The sequence below is a fragment of the Anopheles aquasalis genome, chromosome 3 (assembly GCF_943734665.1).
Source record: "Anopheles aquasalis chromosome 3, idAnoAquaMG_Q_19, whole genome shotgun sequence".
Taxonomy (NCBI): Eukaryota; Metazoa; Arthropoda; class Insecta; order Diptera; family Culicidae; genus Anopheles; species Anopheles aquasalis.
The window spans coordinates 42,704,064-42,729,063 of NC_064878.1; the positions used below are offsets into that span (position 1 = coordinate 42,704,064).

A 25,000-nucleotide genomic window follows, 5' to 3' on the forward strand; every position below is an offset into this window, starting at 1 on the left:
GCGGCAGCAAACACAGGCAGTCGATGTAGAAGGTGGTCGAGTTCATGTAGTGCTGCCGGAGCTTGGTCGAGTCCGTCTGCAGCACCCCGTCCTCGAGGTAACCGGTCCGGAAGTGGAACAGTATGTCGACGAGGTATAGGAAGTCGGAGAAGTAGTCCAGGCAGAACCACACCACGATCGACTCGCCGTTAATCTCCTGGAACGCGAACCGGTAGATGATGACCCAGAAGTTGTACAGGAATGCCATCGACACCACCATCGACCAGTAGTAGCAGAGCCGGCCGGCCGGATCGAACACGAACGACCACCGGCGGCCGTTGGATTTGCGCGACGTGGTCGAGCAACCGGACCGCCGTCCGAACCTGAGCAGGGGCAAAGGATACAATAAAATTGAAATTGAAGGCATCAAGTTTGGTTTCAGGATTGGGGTTGGGTGGTGCATGGCCACGATAGAAACATTCAATTGCTCTCATTTGACGAATTGCGGAATTTTATTTCAGATTCTGATATTAGCAAGAAGTACGTATAGCTTGTAAGAAATGAGTTACTATTGCTTGAAAGAAAACTTAGCAACAGTTTCAATCAATTTTATGTCAAATTACTCTCCTCTTCACCAATTATCAGATTCGAAGATAAAGGTTCTTTCGAATCTACTTAAATTATTTCTATATGTTTTATCATTTTAAAGTATATCTTAAAACCTTTAAAATGCAATAAGAAACTGCTTATAATATAAACTATAACATACATTTTTCTCGAGTTGAAGACGTCAATATTGGAGCCTTACAATTCCTTTTTGAGGTGAAGTATAAAAATTTTCTTTCATTTGAAGAAAACAGCTCCAAACAATCGGTTGTTTGTTGGTTTAAGCTAATGCTGAATATGCTCTGACTCAAGGAAAATTCAAAAGCTGGCTTCTAGGCCTCCAAAGGTTTAGAAGCGAAGATTTTGTCATTAAAGACACAGATCGTTCGTGTCCGTAAAAGCAATGAAAAGATTTGACTAAGAACCTCCAGAAACTAGTGCCCTGCACGAACAACCTCCAAAAACTGGTCAAATTATTGATGAAGAACGTTATCGATAGTAATTTATTCATTTAATGCAAACTATGGCTACAAAACGGCCAGCATTTGATAAACGACATGATAAACTTATTTTTTAGCGTGATATCGCTCTACCTCCAACATGTGAGAAACTTTTCAGAAATCATAGAAATCAGAACACGCAACGGAAATCGAAAAAAAAAACTAAGTTATAGATCTAATGTAATAGCATTATAATCAACTTTCGGTCTTGTAAGATTATTGATTAGACATTTCAGAGTCTTATGAACGTGCCGAGGAATTTCGACAGTTCTTTTCATCAAATTTCCAACCGATTTCCACCATTTTAAATGCAAAAACAAGTTTCCCTCATCTCAACCTTGCTCTTTAATTGAAGGATCTTAAATTTATTAACGTACGATCTTTAATTCGACCTCTTTTTGGCTATTCTGAACGTAAAGTTTCTATCGTGACCTTTAAGGGTTGTGGTAATCGGATCACTTACACATATCGGTCGGCGCCATTGCAGGTGGTGCCGGTGGCACCGCACGGTGCCGAGGCAAGATGGTTGGTGGAGGCCCGGTTCGCGCACGGGATCATCACGTTGGCGTTCGATTCGCGCGGTCCGGTGCGGCTCCAGGAGCCGAGCAGCGGCTGGTCGCCCGGTTTCAGCTTGCTCCGCTCGCGCTTCCGGTCCTTGCGCGACAGATCCATCTCCGAGGTGGTGGCCGACACATGGGTGTGCAGGGGGCGGGTGGTGGTAGAGGTGGCAGTGCCGACGCCGACGGCCGAGAGGCTGTCGCGCGACGAGAAGAACCCCTGCTGCGATATGCTCTGGCCGAGCTGGGGCCCGGACATACCTAGCTTCGAACTGACGATATCTAAAAGGCGCAAGACAAACAGAGGATGAGAGAGAGAGAATGGAAATCAGTTGGAATATTGATGCCATAGAGAGAGAGAGAGAAAGCTCAAAGCTTGTATTTGTGTTTGTTTGTTAGCGCGAAAAAGGATGGAAAATAAAACAAAAAGAAACCGAACGAACAGCAAGTGATCTCTTCCACTTCAAGTGTCATCCGCGAACTCTCGACATCTCGACACGTGTGCACCACATGAACAGATATGAAATATGAAGGCCACTCGGTGTGCTTCCTTCCTCTTGAATTGCTTCACTTGACTTCACAGGAAAATCTTCCCTTTTTTCCGGTTCCGATCCGAGGTAACTGACCGTAAAGTTAGAAGAACGGATGAACAACGGCATGAACTCGGCATCGTTCGAACAGGTATCTCGAATGCCCTGTTTTGGGGATGGGATGAGTAATGCGAAGGGATGAATGGGGATAAACGGGATGAATAGTTAACAAATCCCCCCAAGCCGCCCTTAAAAGCTCCACCAAAACATGAAGCCAAACATGAGGTCTCCCTCTTTTGCTGGGCACTAAAACTATAAAGAACAATTAGCATAACGGCACCGGGATCATCATTAATCAATGCATCTTCTAAACGAAGAGTGGAGAGAAGAAGGACTTCTGTTTCGGGGGTGGATGATGAAGTGAGGATGAATTCCAATGGCTACGGCCTTTAGCAAAACTCTACAAGTCAGCAGGGTTGCGATACTTTCCGAAAGGGTGGCCGTACATTAAAACAAACGACCACGAACGGGGGGTCCGCTTGGGGTCAACAAAATGTCAACAAAAAAGGAGCACATCCTGCAAAGGTCCCTCGGTCCTTTGGGTCGATCCGGGGTTCGGTTCGGATTCCTCATCATTACACCCAGCGCATCGGAACATTCCATTTTTAGATGACGAATACCATCTCTCCACAAAAGGGAGCCACCATTCCCTGGTGCGCGCGAACGCGAACGGAAATCCGGTCGCGAATTCTCCCTGCTTTTCACCGTTTCAGGCATCCAGCAGCAGCTCCTTTCCGGTGTTTTGCTGTTGTGCTGTTGTCGTTTCGGTTTTATGGCCATCCGAACACACACCAAGGGGTGACACTGAGTGACACAGCCCAGGGCCCAGGTCAGCGGCAACTGTGCTTCGTCCAGTTCGTTGCTCGCATTGCGCATAATTCCGGTTCCTGCCGTGCTCCTTGCGTCCACAAACAGCACGAAGGGGCGCTAGAGAAGCTTCACCTTGGCGCACTTAAATGGCTTCATTGTCAGCACCAGCGGAAATGGGTGACAGCGATGATGGTGCTGATGATGGTGCTGATGATGGAGATGATGGGGATGATGATGTTATTGCTCGAGTGTACAGACCGTGCGCACCTTCTTCGGAGGTACTGCATGCCATTATCCCTCTCCTTCTACCCCTCAGCATCCCTTAGCATCCCCCGAAAATGGCCGTCCACGTTGAGCAACACTTACTGCAGGCGCAGGCGCCCGCACACACAACGCTCGAATGACAAATCTGCTTGCCTTAAAATTTTACGACCACACGACACCGTGTGTCTTGCAATCCGAGAAACCCACTTCCGGCGAACATCCTTATCGCCCCCCCCCCCCCCCAACACCATTCGGTCACGGATCGGTTTCCGAGACCGAGCCATCATCGATTGAAAATTAAGACGAAGATTTAAAACGGAACCGAGCGACCGACCACCGACGGTCTTTCGTCAGCGAAAGGAGTGAGTGCACGAGAGATGACAAGAAGACAGCTTAACCCTCCATCCACCCAACCACCCCCCGCTGGTGCTGTGGTGGCCTGCAGCGGAAAGATAACGTCGACTCACGGTCGCTAGTGAACGAACACTGGTTTCAATTTATCGCACGAGATGATAGACTCGAGCTGCTTATTAGTGTGTGCGGACGAGAATCCGTGAAACCGAGATGTCCTGCTGCTGCTGTTGACACGGGAACTGGTCCCGGAGCCTGTACGAAGAAGAGCCGGGTGGTGGTCGCAGCATGCAACATAATTCGAAGACACACGCTAGGGAAGCAAGCAAGCAAGGACGGATTCCCCTAGAACCGTATTAATGAAGAGATGCTGCTGCTTGCTGGCATGACGGTGACAGATTGCGGCTGACCAGCAGCAGCAGCAGCAGCAGCACCGCGATGTGCGATGATGAAGCGTGATATGCTTGCAACCGGAACGAGTGCCAGCGAGTGGTGACCGAAGCCACGAAAGCCACTTTCGGTGGTCATTTCCTGGGTTTTCCTGGTCCAGAGCATCACCATATCCCGGTTCATGATCATGATGATGCTGATGATGATGATGATGATGAAGGTGGAGAAATAGACACCAGAGTGCGAGAGCAAGGGGTTTACGATTCCTGGTAATAAAAACCCCCCAAAAAAAACGAGCGCACGATGCTTTTAACGGACGGGACCGGGATTCCCTGGAACGCAAATCCCTTTTTTCACTTTGGGGACACACACGATGGAATGGGCTGCATGCGGAGTGGACAAGGATGGATGGATGGACCGTTTGAGTGACAACGTTGCTGAAGAGGGAGCCACATCCATCCACACTTACTGAGACACAAACACGCACACACATAACCCTGAAGAGCGTGGAGATTTTGTTTTCGTGGAAGGAGGAGAAAAGTGCACGAAAGGGGGACGGCAGCGCTTACCCATGAGACTTTGGCGGCTCACGGAGTGGCGGGAGTTATGATGGTGGTGGTGTTGGTGGTGTTGGTGGTGGACGACGTCGGTGGCGGACGACGACGATTGAACGGTATTGAAATCGGACCCGACGGCTTCGAGCGGTGGCGGTGCCAGATGCATCACTACGGCCGCATCCGTACCGTTGAGCGAGTGCGAGTGTTGCCGCGACAATTTTCTGCTGTCAAAACTACCATTCCCGTCATCATCTAGAAGAACAAGGAGGGGAGTTTGAAGCGGGGTTAAGAGATTTTTGCTTTTTCTTTTTCGTTTTTGGAATGGTTTTTGGTTTAAATTTTCAAACATCTAGCGAATGATGATGATGGCGATGTTGTAGATGATGCACACACACCAACAAACACACAAGGTTTATGAAGTGGCTCAAAAAGTGAGAGAAAGGGTGGAGAATGGTACAAATGGGCGTGGGGAGGCTACGGTGCTAATGATGCTCGAGAGATGTGCAAGAAAGAATGGCGACGAAATGCCAACCAGTTCCTCGTTCAACGCAACACACGGTCAATAGTGAAACATTAACATTTTCCTTTTGCATTCTGGCATAATGGAATGGAGCAAGGAACGAATTGCAAAAAGCCATTGAATGTGACATAATTTTCAAATTGTGTCGTTTATGATTGCGGTGCCACTGATGAAACTATAGTTTGATTTGAAACCAATATCATACTGTGACCTAGCAGGCAGTCACTTAATTGCTCGGTCCAATGTACTACTCACTCGGATAGATACAAATGATTAAACAGATGACCACAATGATTGGTTTGCTTGCGTAAAATATAAGTTTTACGTAGCTGTAGCTGAGAATAGTCAAGAGACAATAGAGTCATTGAGATGATTAATTGTGATCACCGCTGTCTATAACCAAGAGCAATATTGTGAGGTTCTAAAAAACGACCCTGAATCTTTTTTTAAACTGAAACTTTGAAACTTTTTCTAAACTGTCCACCTTTGTGTGTTGATAAAATGCCCTGGGAATGATAGAAAATTCATAGACTCAAGTGATTGTCTCATTGCCACCTCGTTGCCACATATTGCCGCTCGACCTAATGAGTCTCATCCATCGAAATTTACTGGAAATTAATATCACATTGTAGCTCTCGTGGTCCAATGTATAATTAGATATATCTTTAAAGCTCGATGCCATTGAAGTGCTCGCCTGTGAAGTACTAATCAGAGTGGAAATGGGATACTATCCTTAAACAGAGAGGCATAAGAGGCTTATTGCGGTAACCAAGAGCCAGGATTCGGTTCGGTTTGATATCTATCAAATCAGAGCATGATGATATGAATTGTAAGACAACCAGTCAACACACAACTAGCCAACATATTCTGCAGCATTCTAAGTTTATGTGTTGGACAGGTCATTGTTTAATTGTAGCTAAAAAGTACTTAAACCACAAAGCACCATGTACCATTCATAACATAAATTTAGCTTTTAAATTAAGCAAACAAGTTTGTTCTACTAAACAACACTAAGTTTGTTGTTGTCTTCTTTCCCAATTCAATTCCAATTTACCAAGACAACGAAGGTAAAGTTCCAATGAAGCGGAAGATTGGTAACAACAACGAAGAAATGTACAAATTTCGTTCTTCCTACACGATCCTTGGAGGGTAATTGTCACAGGAAATCAACAATCTTGGCAATCTACAATCCCTTAATTAAAGATCACAGATTCATTTAAGCCGAAAGACTTCCGACTTTCGCAACAAATTGACATTAAAATTATCAGCCCTCGAACCGCCGCTTCCGTCAGTTACGCTCGCGCCAAGGAAATAATAAAACATATCCCACATTCAACTTCCTGCTGGATGAACTCTGGCTTCGTCTTGCGCATCGCTTGTTGCACGTTACCCTTCCCGAAACCTCTCTCCCGCAGTGTAGCCCTGCCCCGGTGCACCGTACAAGAGCGTGCACAAGGTTTTGAGAACATTTTCTCAAATTTTCATCCGAATCGTTCCAAATTCCTACGTCCCAGTAGTGTGTATGTGCCCGTGTCGGTGTGTGCAATGTGCAAATTTGTGCCCGGCTTCCACTCTACCAGGCCAAAGTAAAGTACGAAAACGGTACGGCACGGCAAAAGTGCAATAAAAAACTGGAAAAATGCCATCTAATTACGCATTTCAGCAGCAGTCCTAGCGAGAAAGCTAAAAATACTCCTCGTGGCAACTTCCAAACGCGCGCCCAGATGCGGCACCGCGAACAGTACCGAACGCAAAACTTCCTCATTTTCACCGAATCGCACTCCCTGTGTGTCTGTGTGCAGCTGAAGAAAATTTATGCTGAATACTAATTGAGAAATACAAAACTTTTCTTTCATCCTCCGATAAATGGTGCTCCGCTGGGTGGAGATGGTGAAGTGAGTGAGTGGAACCACGGAACGGAAAAAACGGGAAAGAAAAAGCTCAGATTCACCGGAAGAAATTCAATCCACCTCGGCCCTTGGCACCGGTACCGGCACCGGTCGCTTTTCCTCGCCATTCCTCGGGTGGCGTTTGTTTTTCTTTTCCTGCGCTGTTTTTTCCCCGCTGTCCCGCTGTTTTTCCACTTTTCCGGACTTTTATGCGCTCGATCTCGGCACTACCTTTTCATCAGCCTCCCCCCGAGGGCAGGGTGATGAGGTGTTTCGAGGATACTGAGAATGCCGGGGGTTGCTTGGCATTAATCGATTCTGTTTTAACGCCTCAAAGGTGGGTGCGGCGCTCTGGTGGTGGTGTTGAAAGGCCCTGCTTTTGGGTCCATTTCGATGGTCAGACCAGGGCCAGGGCAGCCAGCGATGGCAGCCAATTGGCCGTGAAAAAGGCCAATGGCGAAGTGCCTTTCGCTGGCGTCGGTTTTGTTCGGCCACTTTGTTCACCAGTCCGCTTATCCGCCATTTTGCTTCATAAAGTCTACGTACACTCCGTACTGTCGGCATGCGAGAAGGAGTCATCCAGGGACTACAGGCGAGCGAAACGGCCAAATGTAAATGCCTTTTGGCGTGCTGCGGCGAAAATGGAATGGCTTTCCCGGGACTAGCGCCGCGCAGACATGTAGATTGTTTTACCAAGAATTCGCGGATGAAACCAAACCCCCCCCCCCCCCCCCCACCAGCAGTCAGTCGGCAGGCCTGCCTGTCACTTCCCCGGGGGAGAGGGGGCAGTTGGTGGTATCGATGACGGTGACGGTTCACCATCCGCCCATTTACAAAATGTCATTTCATGTCACGACTTCAAAAGCGTCGCACCACGCCACCGTTCCATTGCCGGAAAGCCAGAGACTGACGGCCCCAAACAGACAAGACCAATATTTGGATAGGAATTTGGTCCGTGCGATGTGCCGCTCTGCCGGACTGCCGTCAGCATCAGCAACCGTCATCAACGGACACTCGCTTCAGACGATGCCATTAAATCTCGAAATGCTGCTGCTGATGGTGCCAGGACGATCGCGGTCGCACGAGAGTGATGTGCTTTCGCAAGTCTTATTCAATTTAAGTTTCCACGGCGGAGCGGGGCTTTCACGTTGAGCCACCACCGCGGGCAGCGCGGAGCATCGGTTTTCGTCGACAAAGTTTGTGGCCAACCGAAGCTGCCCCGGGAGAGAACCAGGGAGAAGCGTGTACGCGGGAACACGCTGAACGGTGAAGCAATTATTAAAGTCAGCCGGATTTTCATGGCGCTGACTGAATCGGCTGAATGGCTGATTGGCTTCTGTCACGGGAAACTGTCGCCGGTCACGGTCCTCGTTCGTCCCTTTTTCCTTTATTGTCTTTTGTATTGCTACGTCAGCACAAAGTCCCAGAGGCAGCCCAGCAGACCGAGCAGTGGCCATTTCTAGCTAATTTGTGCTGCCAATGCTGCACCATTCAAACTCCTTCCTCGGCGATGGGTGGCAGCGTTGATGCGATGTTTATTGAGATTCTTCGTTACCATCTTCCACCCGCCTTTCACACCTAGCAAGACGATAATTGCTTTAATTTTAGTTGCGAAACTAAATTTAAATCGCTGTCCTGGACACGTTTTTCGGTGGAAATTGAACCCTGTTTTCGGTTATGATTCCATGATTCGAAGGCTCACTCCATCGATCATCATGAAACGAATTTAAATTCCCTTCAAAACAAAACAAAAATAAAAAAAACTTCATCCAGCATCCAACAAAGGAATCAGAAAGGGGCTCAATCACTTCAAGATGATTCCGCCCACTTCGCTTAATCTCCATCACTCGTTCGCTCGCTCGTCACCTTCCTTCCATGGTGCGTGGTTCCCCTTCCCGTCCACTCAGATCACTTTAATCGAAATACCTTTGCTGAGCGGCCGGCCAGCGACCAAAGCACCCATCCAAGGTTACCCTCACCAAAAACCGTTTGCCTTGATCCTTTGATTAAGGAACTCACCGGCATCACACCCCAAGCAGCTGGAGCTGCCATGCCATGCCATGCCAATGGGGCCACGAGCCGCTCTTATTATTCCGATCAAGTTCTGCCTGAGACGATGGCACACGGTACGGTGCGGTACGGCACGGAACACAGCATGGATCGGGCCAAAATCGGCTTCAGAATAAACAACAAACACACTCCAGAGAGAGAGAGAGAGAGCTAGAGTGCCTCCAAGGTCCTGTTCCTCCATGATGATGGTGTTCTGGGCTTCTTCATCTTCACTCAGGGAGTAGCAGCACGGTCCTGTCGGTACGACGCTAGCATAAAGGATCTCCGGATATCCAATGTGTGTGGTTCCGCACGTCACGGAACGAACGAATGAACGAAACAAAGGCAGGCAATCCGGAGGAGAGAAGAAGAAGACGAGCGGGGGCTGATCCATACAGGATAACACTCTCACTGCCGATTTTTCCTCGTTTTTTCCCCCACTCTCTTTTATCCCTTCATTTTGTCTCAGGAAGCTCAAGCGGCAACGGCGGCAGGCGTCCTCAATCCGCCTTCTTCGGCCTTCCTCCCACACTCTCAGGAAGGGTGACAGAGGGGGGGGAAGGCTGGCTGTTTATCGACTGAAGTCAACCTCTTCCCAACCAGTAGCCAGTCCCGCTCCCCCTTCAATAGGTGAGCACTTCCGGAAGACCACCCGGAGAACGGTGAAACCGCAGAAGACGGGATGGTGTGGTGGGGGTCACTGGCATGTCAGGAGTAGTAGCGAATAGAGCCACACGAACTACCGGAACCGCAACCGCAGCACAACGGCAAAAAGGCGGAGCGGCCTACAACAAAAGACCTTGGCAAGGTGGAGGAGACCTCGGTGGCCTCGAAGAAGTGCCAAGTTAATGAATGACTCCTTTCGCTCCCGTTCCTCCCCACGCTCTCTCTCTCTCTCTCTCTCTCTCTCCCCAAAGCTCACCTTTAACCATCCCGGAAAGGTGTGTTACGTGGTGTGGTGTTTGTATACCGGCCACTCAGCCGCCCACCAGGCCAGAGCCAGCCCGGTCTTTGGTGGCGTTGGAGGATGCCTCGAGTTCAAATTGTTCCCAGGAGCATCACCCACCTACCATCGGTCGTGTGTTTGGTGGCGATGGTTTGACGCTTGAGTCAGCACCAGGATCAAATGAAAATCACTTTGTTCCTCCCTCAACACACACTCTCAGCCCCCTCCCCCCCAGACACACTTGATGGAAGAAAGAGGGAGGAAAAAAATGAAACCAAAAACGCGCGGCTAGCTGGCTGACAGCGCCGTTGGGAGGCCTCGGCATCGTAATGCGTACGGTTTATGTGATGCCAGGACTTTTGATTAAAACTTCCCGGTGGCGCACGCACGGGCGAAGTGGGGCGCAATTGTGGAATGAAAATTGACGCCTTCGACGACATTCGATAAGCGTGTCGCGCGCAAAGTTTTTTTCTGGGCCCACGAGGAGTACGCTCAGGGATCGAGGGAATCTCAAACACCCCCGTGTTGTTTTGTGGGAGGGAAGATGACGACGACGACAGCGACAACGACGATGACGACGATGATGACAACGGGAATCGTGATTCTGGGTGGATAGAGAAGAGAAAAAAAAAGTTTTCTCCGACTCCGATTATGACGATGATGATGACGACGACAGTGACGACGACAGCGATCGGCAGGATGGCCGTGGGGGGTGGGGACCGAAGAAGGAAGTATGCTTCGCTTGTTTCTGCGCCTCGTTACCGCGTCGCGTACCATTAACTTTGCCCCCTGGCCGCCCTTGGGGGAAGAGAACCGCGGTCTGTTCACTTTTCATCCCTCCAGTCCTGTTCCTACTCCTGGTTTTACGCCTTTGATTTTTGTTAAATTATTTGTAAATATCCTAGACGGTGAGGTGACGAGGAGAATGGAAGGGAACTCCACCCCGCCCACGTTGGCTGCGTCTTATCAGAGACATTGGAATCGGGCAGCGGCAGCGTAAGTTGGTTGTACGGGGGCCTGTAGCTTAATGTAAGCAGATGGTACAACACGACGCGCTCCTGATCATCGGAGTGAATCGGAGTTGCTAATTTAGTGTTCCCACGATAACGGAACGGCCTTGGCAGGAAGCAAGGAAACAATCGTGTAAGTATCGTTGATCTGAGGTGGAGGATAATGAGGAAGATTTTTCGCGAAACGCCAGTTGCGGGACACGAGATGTCGATCTAGTATATTAACAAAGTTGGAAAGATTCCTGCATAAATGAATTCAATGTTTGCCTCCCTTCGGTGCCCCTTTGTTCGAAGTCTACTTCCGTGGTATCATGGCTGGTGCTGGAGCTTCGCTGAACAGCGTATTCGTTACGAGCCTCTCAACGAGCTCATCGAGTTCCACTTCAATTTTAACTCGATTCTTCGAAATCTGTTGCCTCTCTGCCCAATCTCATTACTCCATTTGGTGGTCTGCTTGTTGCTGGAGAGGGCCCTTAGGCCATGTCTTATCTTTCAACTTAAGTTACGCTTCTTTTGATTTTTGTAGCTCGTCTTGATCCATTCCACTATTCGACTGTGCATCTACAGGGTGCGCCATCTGGAGCTTACCTATTTAAAAGTTGAATAACTCTCTCATTTTTAAACCGATTTGTACAAATAGGCCAGTTTCTGAAACGTCAGTCTATGCCATTTTAGGAATGAATCGTTCATGTTAAAAGAGCGAATTGAAATTGTCATACTTTATACTGAAAATGACTGTCCAATGGTGAAAACTGCGGTCGTGCTATGGAGTGGGCTCCTCGTTTGCCGGTTTTGACGCTGGCTCATTATGAAAAGTAAGGTTTATGCCAACAAACCGAAGACTAGGAAGCAACTTAATGCAAATATTAGAGCTGAAATTGCCAAAATAAATCCCTAAAGGTTATCAAAACAATGCAAATTGCCTGAAAAAAGGTCAGTTTTTTTTGTGTCGAAAGAAGGCGGTCATTTGACCGATATCATAATTCGTTTCAAATTATCAATAAATGGCATAGTCTAACCTAAATTAATCTTATTCATTTTCCGAAATAGGCTGAAAGACGGTAGATTTATTCAACTTTAAAAAACGTAACCCCCAGATGGCGCACCCTGTATTATGAACCACATAAATCAAGGATTATGATCCAAAAGTGATTTACATTTTTGCATGGCAGGTTTACTTGAAGATAAATTTACGATTGGAAAATTTATTTCTTTTCAACCAATTTCTTGTATTTGTCTCTGCTTGGTGAACTAAGGCTCGAACAGAGAGTCTTTTGGGTATTTTTGGAAACTTCTGTGGATCAATTGGCACAGTTAGTCGAATTGATTAGTGTCAGCACTCCTAGAACAGTTATGTTTGATGTTCTATAATCATATGACATCAGCAGTGAGGTAGCACTGTTATGCTCATCTGTCGAATGATTATCGAAGAAGTGGAACACGGCCCAAAGGTATACAGATTCTGTCAAAAAAGTACCGTAAATAGTCTATTTAAATCTGACTGGGTAATTGGATCAAATATAATTTTTTATCCATGGTTGATACAACTGCCCTTAACTATTGCACCCATTTTGAGCGGGATCCGTCAACCCGTTTGATTACAGCAGCTGGTTAACTAAGTAGATGTTAGTAGTGAGCGGCGATTTTTGTCTTATGTAACGGCACTTCCAACCGTCGAAACCTTTTTCTAAAGGGGTGTCCGGGATGGCCTTCTCATAGTCACCCATAGTAAAAATCGAACTATCAACGAATTATTAATCACCATCAAAAGTCTACCGCCTATCTCAGCTGATCTAATCACTTCGAGAGAATTTTGCAACATTCATCCAAACTCATCGAAAAAATTATCAAACCTTACATGCCTGTAACGCATCCCGTCCTTTTAAATAGAAATAGAAAATCCTGTCCAATCCGATGACCGTTGACTGCCAAAAAGGGGAACCGAAAACAGCACCAAAAACCGTAACGTTCATTCAAAGTTCTTCCGCAGTTCTCAATTTGAATACAAATGCGAGTCCAAAGCACCCGGACTACTCGGGGAGCTACTGACGATTGTTGGAATTGAATATGCGAGCCCCTTTGGACTGACCAACGGCGAGCAAGTATTGGAAGGCGAATTACGTTATGCTACCAAGGGAGTTACCGAGCTTCTGCTGTTCGGTTGGCTGCTGATGATGATGATGATCGCTTCCACCGATCCATTGGATGCAGCGAGTGCGAGTGCGAGTTTTTACTTCAGCTTTCTAATTATTCAAATGAGTTGTGCTCTGTCTCTGCGCTGCTGCGTTGTGCAAACCTTTCACAACACTCATACCGCCACCGGTTCTGCTCGGTGTCCTGGGACACAGAAATCGAGTTTCGAACCCGCTGCTCCCAGCCAGTTTTCCTCTTCGTTCGTCCGGAACGAAGAAAAAAAGACATTCGAAAACTCATCTTTTTGACATTCGTCCACGTCCATGGTGGACGAAGCGAGGGCCAAAAGTCATGTGTATTTAAATGCGAAACCCGACCGGGTCCGGATGTTGCATCCTGAAGCAGCAGCAGCAGCACATGGCCGGGAGTCTGGGCGAATCGAACGAAGCGAAGCGAAAGCGAACGATTTTCCGACCCATTCCATTTGTGTGCTGGTCTGGTTGAAGCGCGCAGCCAACATGTGCAGCATATGTCTGTTAGCATCGAACCGAACCGGACACGGCCAGACATGCCGGACTCCCTCCCTCGTCGTCGTCGTCGTCGTCGTCGGTCGTCATGGTTGTGAGTGGAGATCGTGAGTGTAAGAAACGATTAGCGTGTGCAAGCAAAATTGCAAATTGAATGATTTATGTTCTCGGTGTCCTGCTACCTTCCTTCCATAATGCCCCAATCCGCCCTCCGCCCCCCGCCCCCCCTTCTTCCTCATCACCCACCCTAACGACTCTCTCGATTCCCGTGGTTACCGTGGATAACATTTCGCCATCCATGAATATTAATTTCGTGCTGACGTTTCCTGATCCCACGATAGGCCACGACACAAACACGAAGGTGGTACGGGTTGGTTTTTGGAAGGAGCACCAGTACGGAGCCGAACCGATATCGGTTTCGGACATACTACACACATTGTCCGCGTCCTGGGTTGATCGATATTTTATGCAGAAATGGATCGAATTCAATTTTGCAACTCCAGTAGGAAAGGAATACAGTGGCAGCAAAGTGGTTAGTGGCAGTATCGCTCGTGATTAAACGATTGGCTGGGTACAGTTCACGGAATACTAAAGGGACCACCAGCTCTGTATACGAGTCCGTCAGATTGTATGGCAGATAGCGACATGTGTTCACACCTGGAAATCCAAATCTCATCTTAATCACAGACCAAACCGAACATTCACCTTTAATCAGCTTAGAGCCGCTGCTTCTCCGGTTCCCGTTTCATCCCGAGCCAGTGCTAAGGTCTCAAAGGTAGAAATTTCAGCTCGCACTGAACCAAAATGCCTCCGAAAATGGGCGGTAATTGAGGAACGAGTGAGTGAGTTTAATGTTCATCTTACTCCATCAAACGGACCAACAGACCCTTCTTGGGCGGACGGGCGGATGGTTGGCCTTCAGGTGAGTAAATTGATCGATATCCATATTCCCAAAGCAATCACTCAACCATTCCCCGTACTCGGTAGGTAGGGACCCCTGCGATGAACGGGGTTCCCGCAGTGGAAATCGGAATATTAAATTTCAAACCCCCACCCACTCCCATCCATCCCTTGAACCGAGCATTACTGGGGCTGCTTCGTGGTAAAGGATTTAGCGCTCCGGGGAAAACGGTGAGCTTTCAACCGGTGAGCTGACAGCTAACCGATGTTCTAATATCGCGCTCTACTCGGTCTCGCCTTAAGGTGAGATGAAACTGAAGTAATCGCTGCTAGTAATTGCACACATACAAACACAGAGAGAGAGAGCGAGTAACCAACAACTAGCGGAACGGGAAGCGGCGTTTGCTGAAACAGGTGTAGAACCAGGTTTTGTTGTTCCGTTTACAGTGCTACCCCCGGCTCGAGCCAGAAACCACATTTAATACCGCACCAATTCTTCGTTGATCCTCGGAACGGATGTAATGGAGTGGAGCAGATCAGTGGGAACTCGGAGTATTCGGGGTACGGTGACCTGTTGATAGACCGATGAAACCGACGCTTCATCACGCTTTGATCTGGCTTAGCGAGTGTATGGGCACCCTTCTTTGCGGTGTAGAATGTTCGCATCCCAGACCAGCGGGAGAGAGAGATGCTCACCCTCGTGCTGATAAGAAACTAAACCCGGGACGAGGGTCCTTTTTTTGAGGGATTGAAGACCTTTCGGAAAGACCGACTTTTTTCAGTCCCTTTTAACTGATTTGGATGGAGTACTTTTTTTTCTACGCAAATCAAGAAAATATGTTTAAACAAAGCTCTTCTCTCCGATCGCAAAACACACATTATTGATTAGGAAGCGTGTGATAGAAAGCCATGTGGATCAGTCTGAAGCACTACACATCAAACAATCCATCCATCGTCTGAAGTGTAGATGTTTTCTTTTCAAGCCACAGAGAATATTTTATGAGTCCATATGAGGAGACATTATGATGTCCACATTAGGTAATTAATTTCCCAATCCCAATGTCAAGATGTCACCAGTTGTGAATGAAATGATTAGCATCAAAGCCAATCGTATTAATTGCATAAATAAGAGCGGTGATTGTCGAATATCCACTGAAAAGCACAACGGACATGGACTAAGCATTGACCGGATGAGCGAAATGTTTTGTCATCCATCTTCGAACTGTTGACTGATGTCGCATGTTTTCATTCTTGATCGTTAAAGCAATATGTTCCACAAGGTTTACCGGCTCTCGATTTACCTGTTACTCAATTCGTTTGGCAGCCTTTCTCCATCGCCTGGTAGTTGTTAACCACCAGGGGAAATGTTAGTCCATTATTGTGGTTTGAAGTGCCTCAGTCCCAATAACGCTTACCAATTTTGCGGCAGTAAACCCCTAGATTTCACCGTCGTTTTAAGTGTTACATCTGTCCTCAATTTAATTACGGTCACTAGGGCAGTTATACTAATTGAGCTAGTGTTAGTGGCTTATCGACAATAATGATAAAGAGATTGGCGAACAAGTTGCCGAATGTTTTTCATTAATTAACCGTATTGATTGGATTCCAGAAGATACCCATTTCAAATATTAAATTCCATAAAACAATAAGTGTGACTCCTGGCTAACGACATCAATTTTTTGTTTAATTAACCAAAAATCGGAGGACGATTGAACAGATTGGCCAGGAAATTAAGGAAATTAAGGAACAGCGGATACGTTTCAACCACCGGAGATGCTTGCTTTTTGCTTGCAGCGCTGCAATAGTTATCGAATTTCATATTCCATTAGCTGGATGTCGAGCATCCACCGTAAATAAGAAGTTATAAAGAGGGACACTAACTCTTGATCATCTTGTAATCTGAGCAAAAGCTTTTAGCTTCGACAAGACTAAAACAGGAGGGCAATAGCCGTACAAACATTGAAAACAGGCGACCATTGTTAATAGCTTACGCACTTTCCTAATTTGCTGCAATTGCCACCAACCACCAATCCGAGGCACTCCCACTTGAGCAGCAATTGAGGACATTCTGTCTTTCGTTATTTCGGCATTTTCTTTTTGACCAGCAAACGGCCTCAGTCTCGGCCACGCGACATGGCAACAAAATTATCCACCATATTCATGGCCATACCGCCCAACACCCTCATTATCACGCTCGCATTCCCGAGGACACACCGAAGTATGATCCACCTGGGGGTCCCGTTCCCGTACCCGGCACCCGTTATGCCCTCGATGGCCGTGCGCAACCCCAACATCACATCCCACCGCGGCGCGACTGCGGGAATGAAAGTTCGTTGTGCGTCACTTGCGCCACGCCAGCGCCAGCGCCGCCACCCGTGCCACCGTCGTGTCCCATTCGCGCAATGCGCCATTCTATCCGCTTTCCTCTCCGGCACTCGAGCTTTCCAGTTTCCACCGTTAATTAATTTAATTACAATTTCAACAGCGAGCCACCACCGAGCACCAGATGGTCCACGAGGTCACGCTAAAAGTTCCCTCGACGATGCGAATCCAGCGAACCGGCGGCAATGGATGGCAGTCCTCGCTGGAGGTTAATTTCTTCTGGCGCACTTTGACGCTCGCTGCAGTACCCGGCCGGATGAATGTGGCGTTGGAACTACACCCCAATGAGAGGTCCCTCATCAGCGCGCTCGAGCTGTCAGCCGTGCAACCCAGACCGTACTAGTAACAGTATCAGAAGTAGTCGCATTAGTAGTAGTAGTAGTAATAGCAACAGCATTCCAGCACGGCAACAAATGTGACGAAACTGACAGTAGATAGGGTGCGACCTCTCCGTCGCTGCTGGCGGCATTAGCGGGAAACGTTTAAGAAAAGCGAACCCTCCCTTAAAGGGGTGTGTGTTTGGGGAGGGGGTGGTTTGCTCGCAGCTCGCTCACCTGGGACATAATGAATGGGGACAGGGGGAAGGTAGCAAAACTGCAAATTCCATCCCCAAACCATCCCCTTTTGAACGGTGACGTGCGCAACCCCCTTCACCCCTTCGTCGACGCAGGACGCAAGACCAGGACCGATGGATGGATACGAACTGATGCCAGCCAGGGGACGCACACTATTTTTAGCTCCTGGCACTTGGCGGGGGGGGGGGGGGGCGATGATGTAATCGTCATCGCGCTGGGCGACAACAATTTCCTCCCGGTTTTTTTTTTCTTTTTTTATTTTGGAGAGGGGTGGCCACTTCCTCACCCTCTCGAGGGGAACTTGCCTTCTCTTGCATCCCCTTTATTTCCCTGCATTATGCCCCTTGTAGCAGCACCAAACGAACCAGCAGGGCGATGGAGCGATGCGACATTTTCCATTTTATGCCACAGCAAATAGAAAACGGATACCGTTAGCCTTCATGTCGGCTTCAACCCACCCACCCCTGCTGCCTCCCTGCTTGCTTCGCTGCGACATCATTATCCGTAGCATTTTTTTGGTGGAAAGGGAAGAAAGGAAGAAGCGCTGGAAGTTGAAATTTAGGGCAACTGACTATCACGTCTGACTGACACAGACCTACCTTTGCCCGGTTTTCCGCATTCACCCGAAATAGAAAAAAAGGAACGGGGAAGGGAACGGAACGTTGGCCACCGGTCGTGGCCCATGGATGACCTCCTCCTCCTCCTCCTTCCAACCCCCTTACAAAAAATAATCAAACTCCGTGAGGTGGTGGCCAGTGCGCACTAGAGGTCGCCCATCGTCTACGCTTCGCGCTTCCGAGTTCACTGTTGGCCTTTTCCCGCCCCTTCGAAAGTGTGTAATTATGTAAATTTAATGAATTTTACGCTCGTGACTCGCGGCCGGTGTCCGGAGCGGTACCGTTTGACAACAGCACTCCCTCACCGATGCTTCCTAATAAACAGCAGCAGTAGCATGATAGCGATGACCCCTAGAGCGATAGAGCGTTCCCCATCTAGCGATGGAATGGTAGCGAGGTGATAAAGATCATCGCAAGGGCCGTCATGGTCCCTCCCGCCGGGGGCACCCGGAGAGTCCGATAGGCGAGATTAAAAATTATCCATTCAGGAAGTGTTCACGAGAGGAGAGTTCGATGGAGGACTCATTGCGTGCCGCGAACAAGAAAGGTCCCCCCAGTTGGAAGGAAGCCAACGATTGAGGCAGAAGGGAACACGGAAGTGACTGAGAGCGGTTTTAATGATTGTTTGCCAACAAGTGGTAGTACAAGAAGTCCTTGGAACGGATCACGGGAACTGAATAAAGGACATTTCAAACTTCAAAAGCATCAAAACAAACGAACTCATCCTTCTTATGCTTCAATGCTATTATGCTATTACTGCTCCTTACTTAGCGCAGCGCAAGTGCGTAGCGTGTGCTGATCAGGACGCTCTGAAGTCTTGGTACCAGCTGGCGCAACTTATCCGATAAGAAAATCCTACAATACACCGCGAGCCACTCGGGCAACGCGAGTAAATCGACGCGACTCGAACGGTCTCGCACAACCACAACAATGGCCGATAAAAGGTAATGAACTGTTCAAGCTGACAGATACTAACGGATCCTCTCTAATTAAGTTAATTGCTTTCGTTTCGTATGTGTGACGATTGTTGGTGTGCTCGTGTGTGCGAGTGCCCTTCATCTGTACCAGACTTTAGCAGTAGTTTGCTACTTGCTCCTTGTTCCTTGCTGCTGGATATTGCCGCCAGACAGCCAGACTGTGGCTGTGGCTCCAATCAAACAAACGCCACCGCCACCATCACTGCCATATCGTGGTCGACGTGGCCAGGGTTCAGTTGTTTCGCTCGTTCGACAAGCGAAACGTATCGCAAAGAGACTCCCGAGCTGTCGCGGCTTGTGTGGTCGATGGTGATGGTCTGTAATCCTGTCGCTGGATTGTCCTCGCTATACGTCGCCACCACCACCACTGACGTGAGGGCCATCATCGACGCACTACCGCCTCGCACAAGGTGTCAAGGTGTTGTGAAGCGCCCCTACCACACGCACGCAGAACGTTATCGCCGCGTACTCTCTACCAGCCGTATCTGAACCAACATACCGAGCTTGGGATCGTAACACCGGATGAAGGTTATAAATCCGAAACCTTTCCAGCGAAACCGGGAACCCTCAGCGATGCATCAGCGATCCGCCTTCTAACGATCGACGAACCGAGAACGCGCCAACCCGCGGTACCTGAGCGACCGCCATAAACGAACCGCCCTCCAACGATCTTCGAGCGGTGAACCAGGCTATCCAGTTATCACCGAGTCCTGTAACAACATCCGCCGAAGGATGAGCCATAAACGGTTGGCGAAAACATCGGTGGGACTTAAATCAACGTCCGCTACCCTGAAGGAGGGATCGTCATCGCTAGGCAACAGGCACAAACAGGATCAACACCATCGGGCGGCGAGAAACATCAGCGACGTTCGTAACCACGATCCTGCGCATCATAAACGGCGAGTTTGCCAACTCAATGCGCATCCAACTCCATTAGCGGCCTCGTACCTGCAGCAACGGTCTCGGCCGGGTAACACTAACATCCGGCGATCCTGCATCACGAACGGCGGGATTTTATTTCTAAAAAAACCCAACGCTCGTTCGACATCATCCACGACGCAGCAACGCCAGTATCGAACAACATCGGCATCCTACGTATCCTGAATGGTGGGTTTTTCCCAGACCCAACGGACGTTCAGCAGCATCGGCGGCGCTCTACCCTCAACGCTAGGTAGAAGGACATAGGTGTGCGTGAGAGTAGTGGGAAGGCTGCACGTCGAAGAATGCGGTAAAAACAGATAAAAGAGCTAGAGTAAGAATAAACGGGGGTCAGTTCCTGAAAGAGATTTCCAGCGTCGACTTCGTCATTTTTCGGAAGAAATTGGTGACAGCGGTTCTGCCCTGCTAAGTTTTAATTACGGAACCAATCCCGTTTTACATTCTGGTGACAGCGGTTCTGCCCCGCTAAGTTTTTAAAGTACGGGAATCAAACCCGTTACAACGTGGTGACAGCGGTGGGATATCGAAATCCCGTGTGGACTAGTAATTACCCGGTGGGTGACGAACACCATACAGTGCGACGCCTCGAGGCTAAGTTAAAGTGAAATTGAAAACAAAGTGTGAAATCCCAGTGCAACTGATATGTGTCGATATCATAATCAACAGTGAACTGTACAGACAGAAGAGATAGAAGGAATAGTTTTTGAGGAAGAACAGCGACCGGAATCAGTGACTGTAGCCAATTTTTGTTCAAGTTTATTTTATACATACCAAAGTGAAAATGGGTTATGTGTTCCCGGTAGAGATCGCCTACCGTGTGATCCCGGAATATTCGGGACAGGCAGAAGAACTGGACAACTTTTTATCGCAGGCAGACTTTATAGCCTCGCTAACACCAAAAGGTGAATCAACAGAACCTTTGGCTGGTTTAGTTTTATCCAAGCTGAGAGGCACAGCTTTGGAATCTCGGAGAAAATTCAAAGGAAAAGACTGGAAGAACCTACGAAGTGAATTAGTGAGTGAATTCAAGAGTGAGATTCGGCTGGAAAGGATCATACACGATCTGGAAACCCTACAACAGTTACCATCGGAGACATACAAGGAATACTGCAAAAGGAGTAAAAAGATAATAGAATTGATCGAGCAATTCGAGGACGGTTTTTCCCAGAAACAATACATGCAGAGATGCATCAGAATGCATTTTTTGGCCGGATTGCGCGACAAAGAGGTTCAATATGCAGGATTGCGTGCAGAGAGTAAGGATTTCCATCAGCTAGTGAAATATTTAGAAACAATCTACCATGAAATAGACGAGATAAAGGAACTCGAGGGCCGTCTGATAAATTTTGAATTATCATCGAAAGAGAAATCAGAAAACCAACAGCAGCATAGTGAAAGGAATGATTACTACGATCGACAGGATCAGCGAAGGCAGAATGATGAATACCATAATGATAACCGCAAAAGGTATCAGGAAGATAACCGCAATAGGAATCAGGATAACAATCACAATAGATACTATGAAAATGGAAATCGCGGGAGCAACATTTTTTCAAAAAACTCCAAAAATCTAGGGATGGGGAGACAAACGAGTCTCCCGAAAATTCAAGTAGCTCTTGCAAACGAACAAGGAATAAGCAGTCACGAACTGGATAGTTCAATCAAAGGTATGTGCTTCATAAACCTAAGCACTTCATTAAATAGAGATTATTCCACAAAGTTTTTGATTGACACGGGTGCCTCAGTCAGTTTATTAAGACTGGACGAAGCTAGAAGGATAGGTATAAAATATGTTGATATAACTACACAAAAGACGCTTCTCGGAGTTAATGGCTCGACCATACGGACTCTCGGTTTTTGCAGAGTGAAGTTGATAGTTGAAGGCGAAGAATGTATAGCCAATTTTCACATAATAGACGATTTGTCAGTGCCAGGAATCATAGGGATGGATTTTTTAAAATCAACCGGAGCATGTATAGATCTTTATACTAACACATTAATGCTTAAAACAAGGAAATCGACAAAGCAAGAGACACCATCTCCTAGTCAAAGTGTTTGCACAGGTTTACAGAATATACCTAACCACGACGTTCCTAAAGAACGAACAAATACAGTGGAGGGCATACACCTAAGTACCACGTTAGATTACGTGAGAACGAATGCACGAAGCACAATCTCCAAAAGCAACATCAACGACACTAAACGTAAATTTGTGATGTCATTCGGAAATACTATACCAACGTACAGTCGAACCGATTATAACCCAACAAACCAATTAAAGATAAATCCTTTTAGTAGAAAACACTGTTACTCAAGAAGAGAACATTTGGATCCCGGAGAGGAACACTTCGAACAATGTCAAGTAAAAAGAATAGGAACCTCTCGCAACCAACAAAATTACTTTCCGACAAATAGAAATCATGCGAATAATATCTTTACGAAGAAGGCAAAGCTACGAGTAATTCTGAAATGAAATTAAGGACAATCGTTCGGGGAACACGGAACCTAACAACGGAAAGTAATAAGGAATATGTATCAAGGAATTTAATGAAAGAAAAGATGAGGAATGAGGAAAAAGGAATACTATTATAAAAAAAAAAAAAGGCGAAGAGTTTGAGAAGCACATGTGGCAAGTGTGAATCGTTTAGCAAGGTTAAAAGAGCAAAGGAGCTTACAAAATTTAAGAGATGAAGAGATATGTGTGAAACAAGTAATTAGAAATTCGAGCGAATGTATGGATCAAGAGATAAGAACAGACGTACAGAAAAGTTTGGTAATATGAAAACAATGGAAGTTACGGAGGAAAACAATACGAAATTTTGGAGGTCTACATTACGGTTGACAGAGAAAACAAAACATATAGCGCAGTACAGCGATCATCAAGCATCGCAGAGCCACGAGTCCGACCCAACGCGCCACGACACCTACCAGCTTGATGCTATTTCCGTCAAGTCGGGCCTCAAGCTTTTCCTAAGGGAGGGGGAGATGAAGCGCCCCTACCACACGCACGCAGAACGTTATCGCCGCGTACTCTCTACCAGCCGTATCTGAACCAACATACCGAGCTTGGGATCGCAACACCGGATAAAGGTTATAAATCCGAAACCTTTCCAGCGAAACCGGGAACCCTCAGCGATGCATCAGCGATCCGCTTTCTAACGATCGACGAGCCGAGAACACGCCAACCCGCGGTACCTGAGCGACCGCCATAAACGAACCGCCCTCCAACGATCTTCGAGCCGTGAACCAGGCTATCCAGTTATCACCGAGTCCTGTAACAACATCCGCTGAAGGATGAGTCATAAACGGTTGGCGAAAACATCGGTGGGACTTAAATCAACGTCCGCTACCCTGAAGGAGGGATCGTCATCGCTAGGCAACAGGCACAAACAGGATCAACACCATCGGGCGGCGAGAAACATCAGCGACGTTCGTAACCACGATCCTGCGCATCATAAACGGCGAGTTTGCCAACTCAATGCGCATCCAACTCCATTAGCGGCCTCGTACCTGCAGCGACGGTCTCGGCCGGGTAACACTAACATCCGGCGATCCTGCATCACGAACGGCGGGATTTTATTTCTAAAAAAACCCAACGCTCGTTCGACATCATCCACGACGCAGCAACGCCAGTATCGAACAACATCGGCATCCTACGTATCCTGAATGGTGGGTTTTTCCCAGACCCAACGGACGTTCAGCAGCATCGGCGGCGCTCTACCCTCAACGCTAGGTAGAAGGACATAGGTGTGCGTGAGAGTAGTGGGAAGGCTGCACGTCGAAGAATGCGGTAAAAACAGATAAAAGAGCTAGAGTAAGAATAAACGGGGGTCAGTTCCTGAAAGAGATTTCCAGCGTCGACTTCGTCATTTTTCGGAAGAAATTGGTGACAGCGGTTCTGCCCTGCTAAGTTTTAATTACGGAACCAATCCCGTTTTACATTCTGGTGACAGCGGTTCTGTCCCGCTAAGTTTTTAAAGTACGGGAATCAAACCCGTTACAGTTGGCATCATCAAGCGGCGGTCGTTCGAAAGGTGAGGTTGAATGAATTTAATAAATTAATTACAACTAATTTGTCCGAGCCTTCCGCTTCCTACCCGAGCCGACGGCGGGTATACCTTTCCACCGGTCAGGTTAACGAGGTGCCAACTTCCGGGACGGACTGGACAGGGCCGGGTCTACCTCAAGTGCCTTGCCGGAGTGCGAACTGAGCTCGGGTTGGTTGGACTGGTTAATCGAGTCCCATTCCTTTACGCTTGAAATGGCGTAAGAGGAGCATGGCAACGATAGCAAATTTTGCGTTAAGAACTGTCTAAAAAAAGAATGAAATAAAGTTGAAAGCGTGGCCGAAAATGGTTGAGATGAAAGAACTGATGAGTGACTTAACACTGGAAGAGGCTCTTACTAATTGCTCACACTGTAATAGAATAGTGAAAAATGTACCAACAATGTACACAAGAGACAAATCTAGCGATAGAGTTTTCACTTTTTTACGGTTTTTACACTATTTTTACTTCTTTACGGTATCCAAATGGCTTGTTGATCCCTAATTCTTAGCTAAGTCCGCCAATAAAACGACGAAAAATCGGATCAACATTCATCAATCATCAACATTTTGCTAGGTCCACCAACACTATAGATGTTAAAACTGATACTACTTCAATTTAAAATTGTCTTCATTAATAGCTCATTTTAAAAGATGATTACATATTCCTTCTTTTGCAAACGAGCGAACATCTGAAGCTTAAAACAGATAAACTGTCACTTAACAAGTGTTTTTTTTTCTTCTAGAAACCTAAAATCTCACAATGTGGAAGATAAAAAATGGAAATTACCGTATTACGAGTTGCAATTTTATAATCTGCTCACTTCCTATCTAGCTCGAAAGCATATTTTCTGCAAAGAGCAGTAAAAATGCATTAAGTATACCCC

At 47.3% G+C, this 25,000-nt stretch overlaps 1 protein-coding gene across 4 annotated transcripts in view; it reads right to left on the minus strand.

Annotated features, from left to right (window-relative positions):
* Positions 1 to 25,000, minus strand: part of LOC126577218 (cyclic nucleotide-gated cation channel alpha-3) — an 80,500-nt gene that overhangs the window by 41,836 nt on the left and 13,664 nt on the right. For 2 of the 4 annotated variants that reach the window (XM_050238676.1, XM_050238675.1), the window contains exons 3-5: positions 4,617 to 4,856; positions 1,549 to 1,924; positions 1 to 362 (exon numbers count right to left, since the gene is read on the minus strand). The exon at positions 1 to 362 is cut by the window's left edge and continues 456 nt beyond it. In XM_050238676.1, coding sequence (XP_050094633.1) covers positions 1 to 362; positions 1,549 to 1,924; positions 4,617 to 4,856 — 978 coding nt within the window. The remainder of the gene's footprint in view (positions 363 to 1,548; positions 1,925 to 4,616; positions 4,857 to 25,000) is intronic. The other 2 variants (XM_050238679.1, XM_050238678.1) reach the window with 1 other exon arrangement.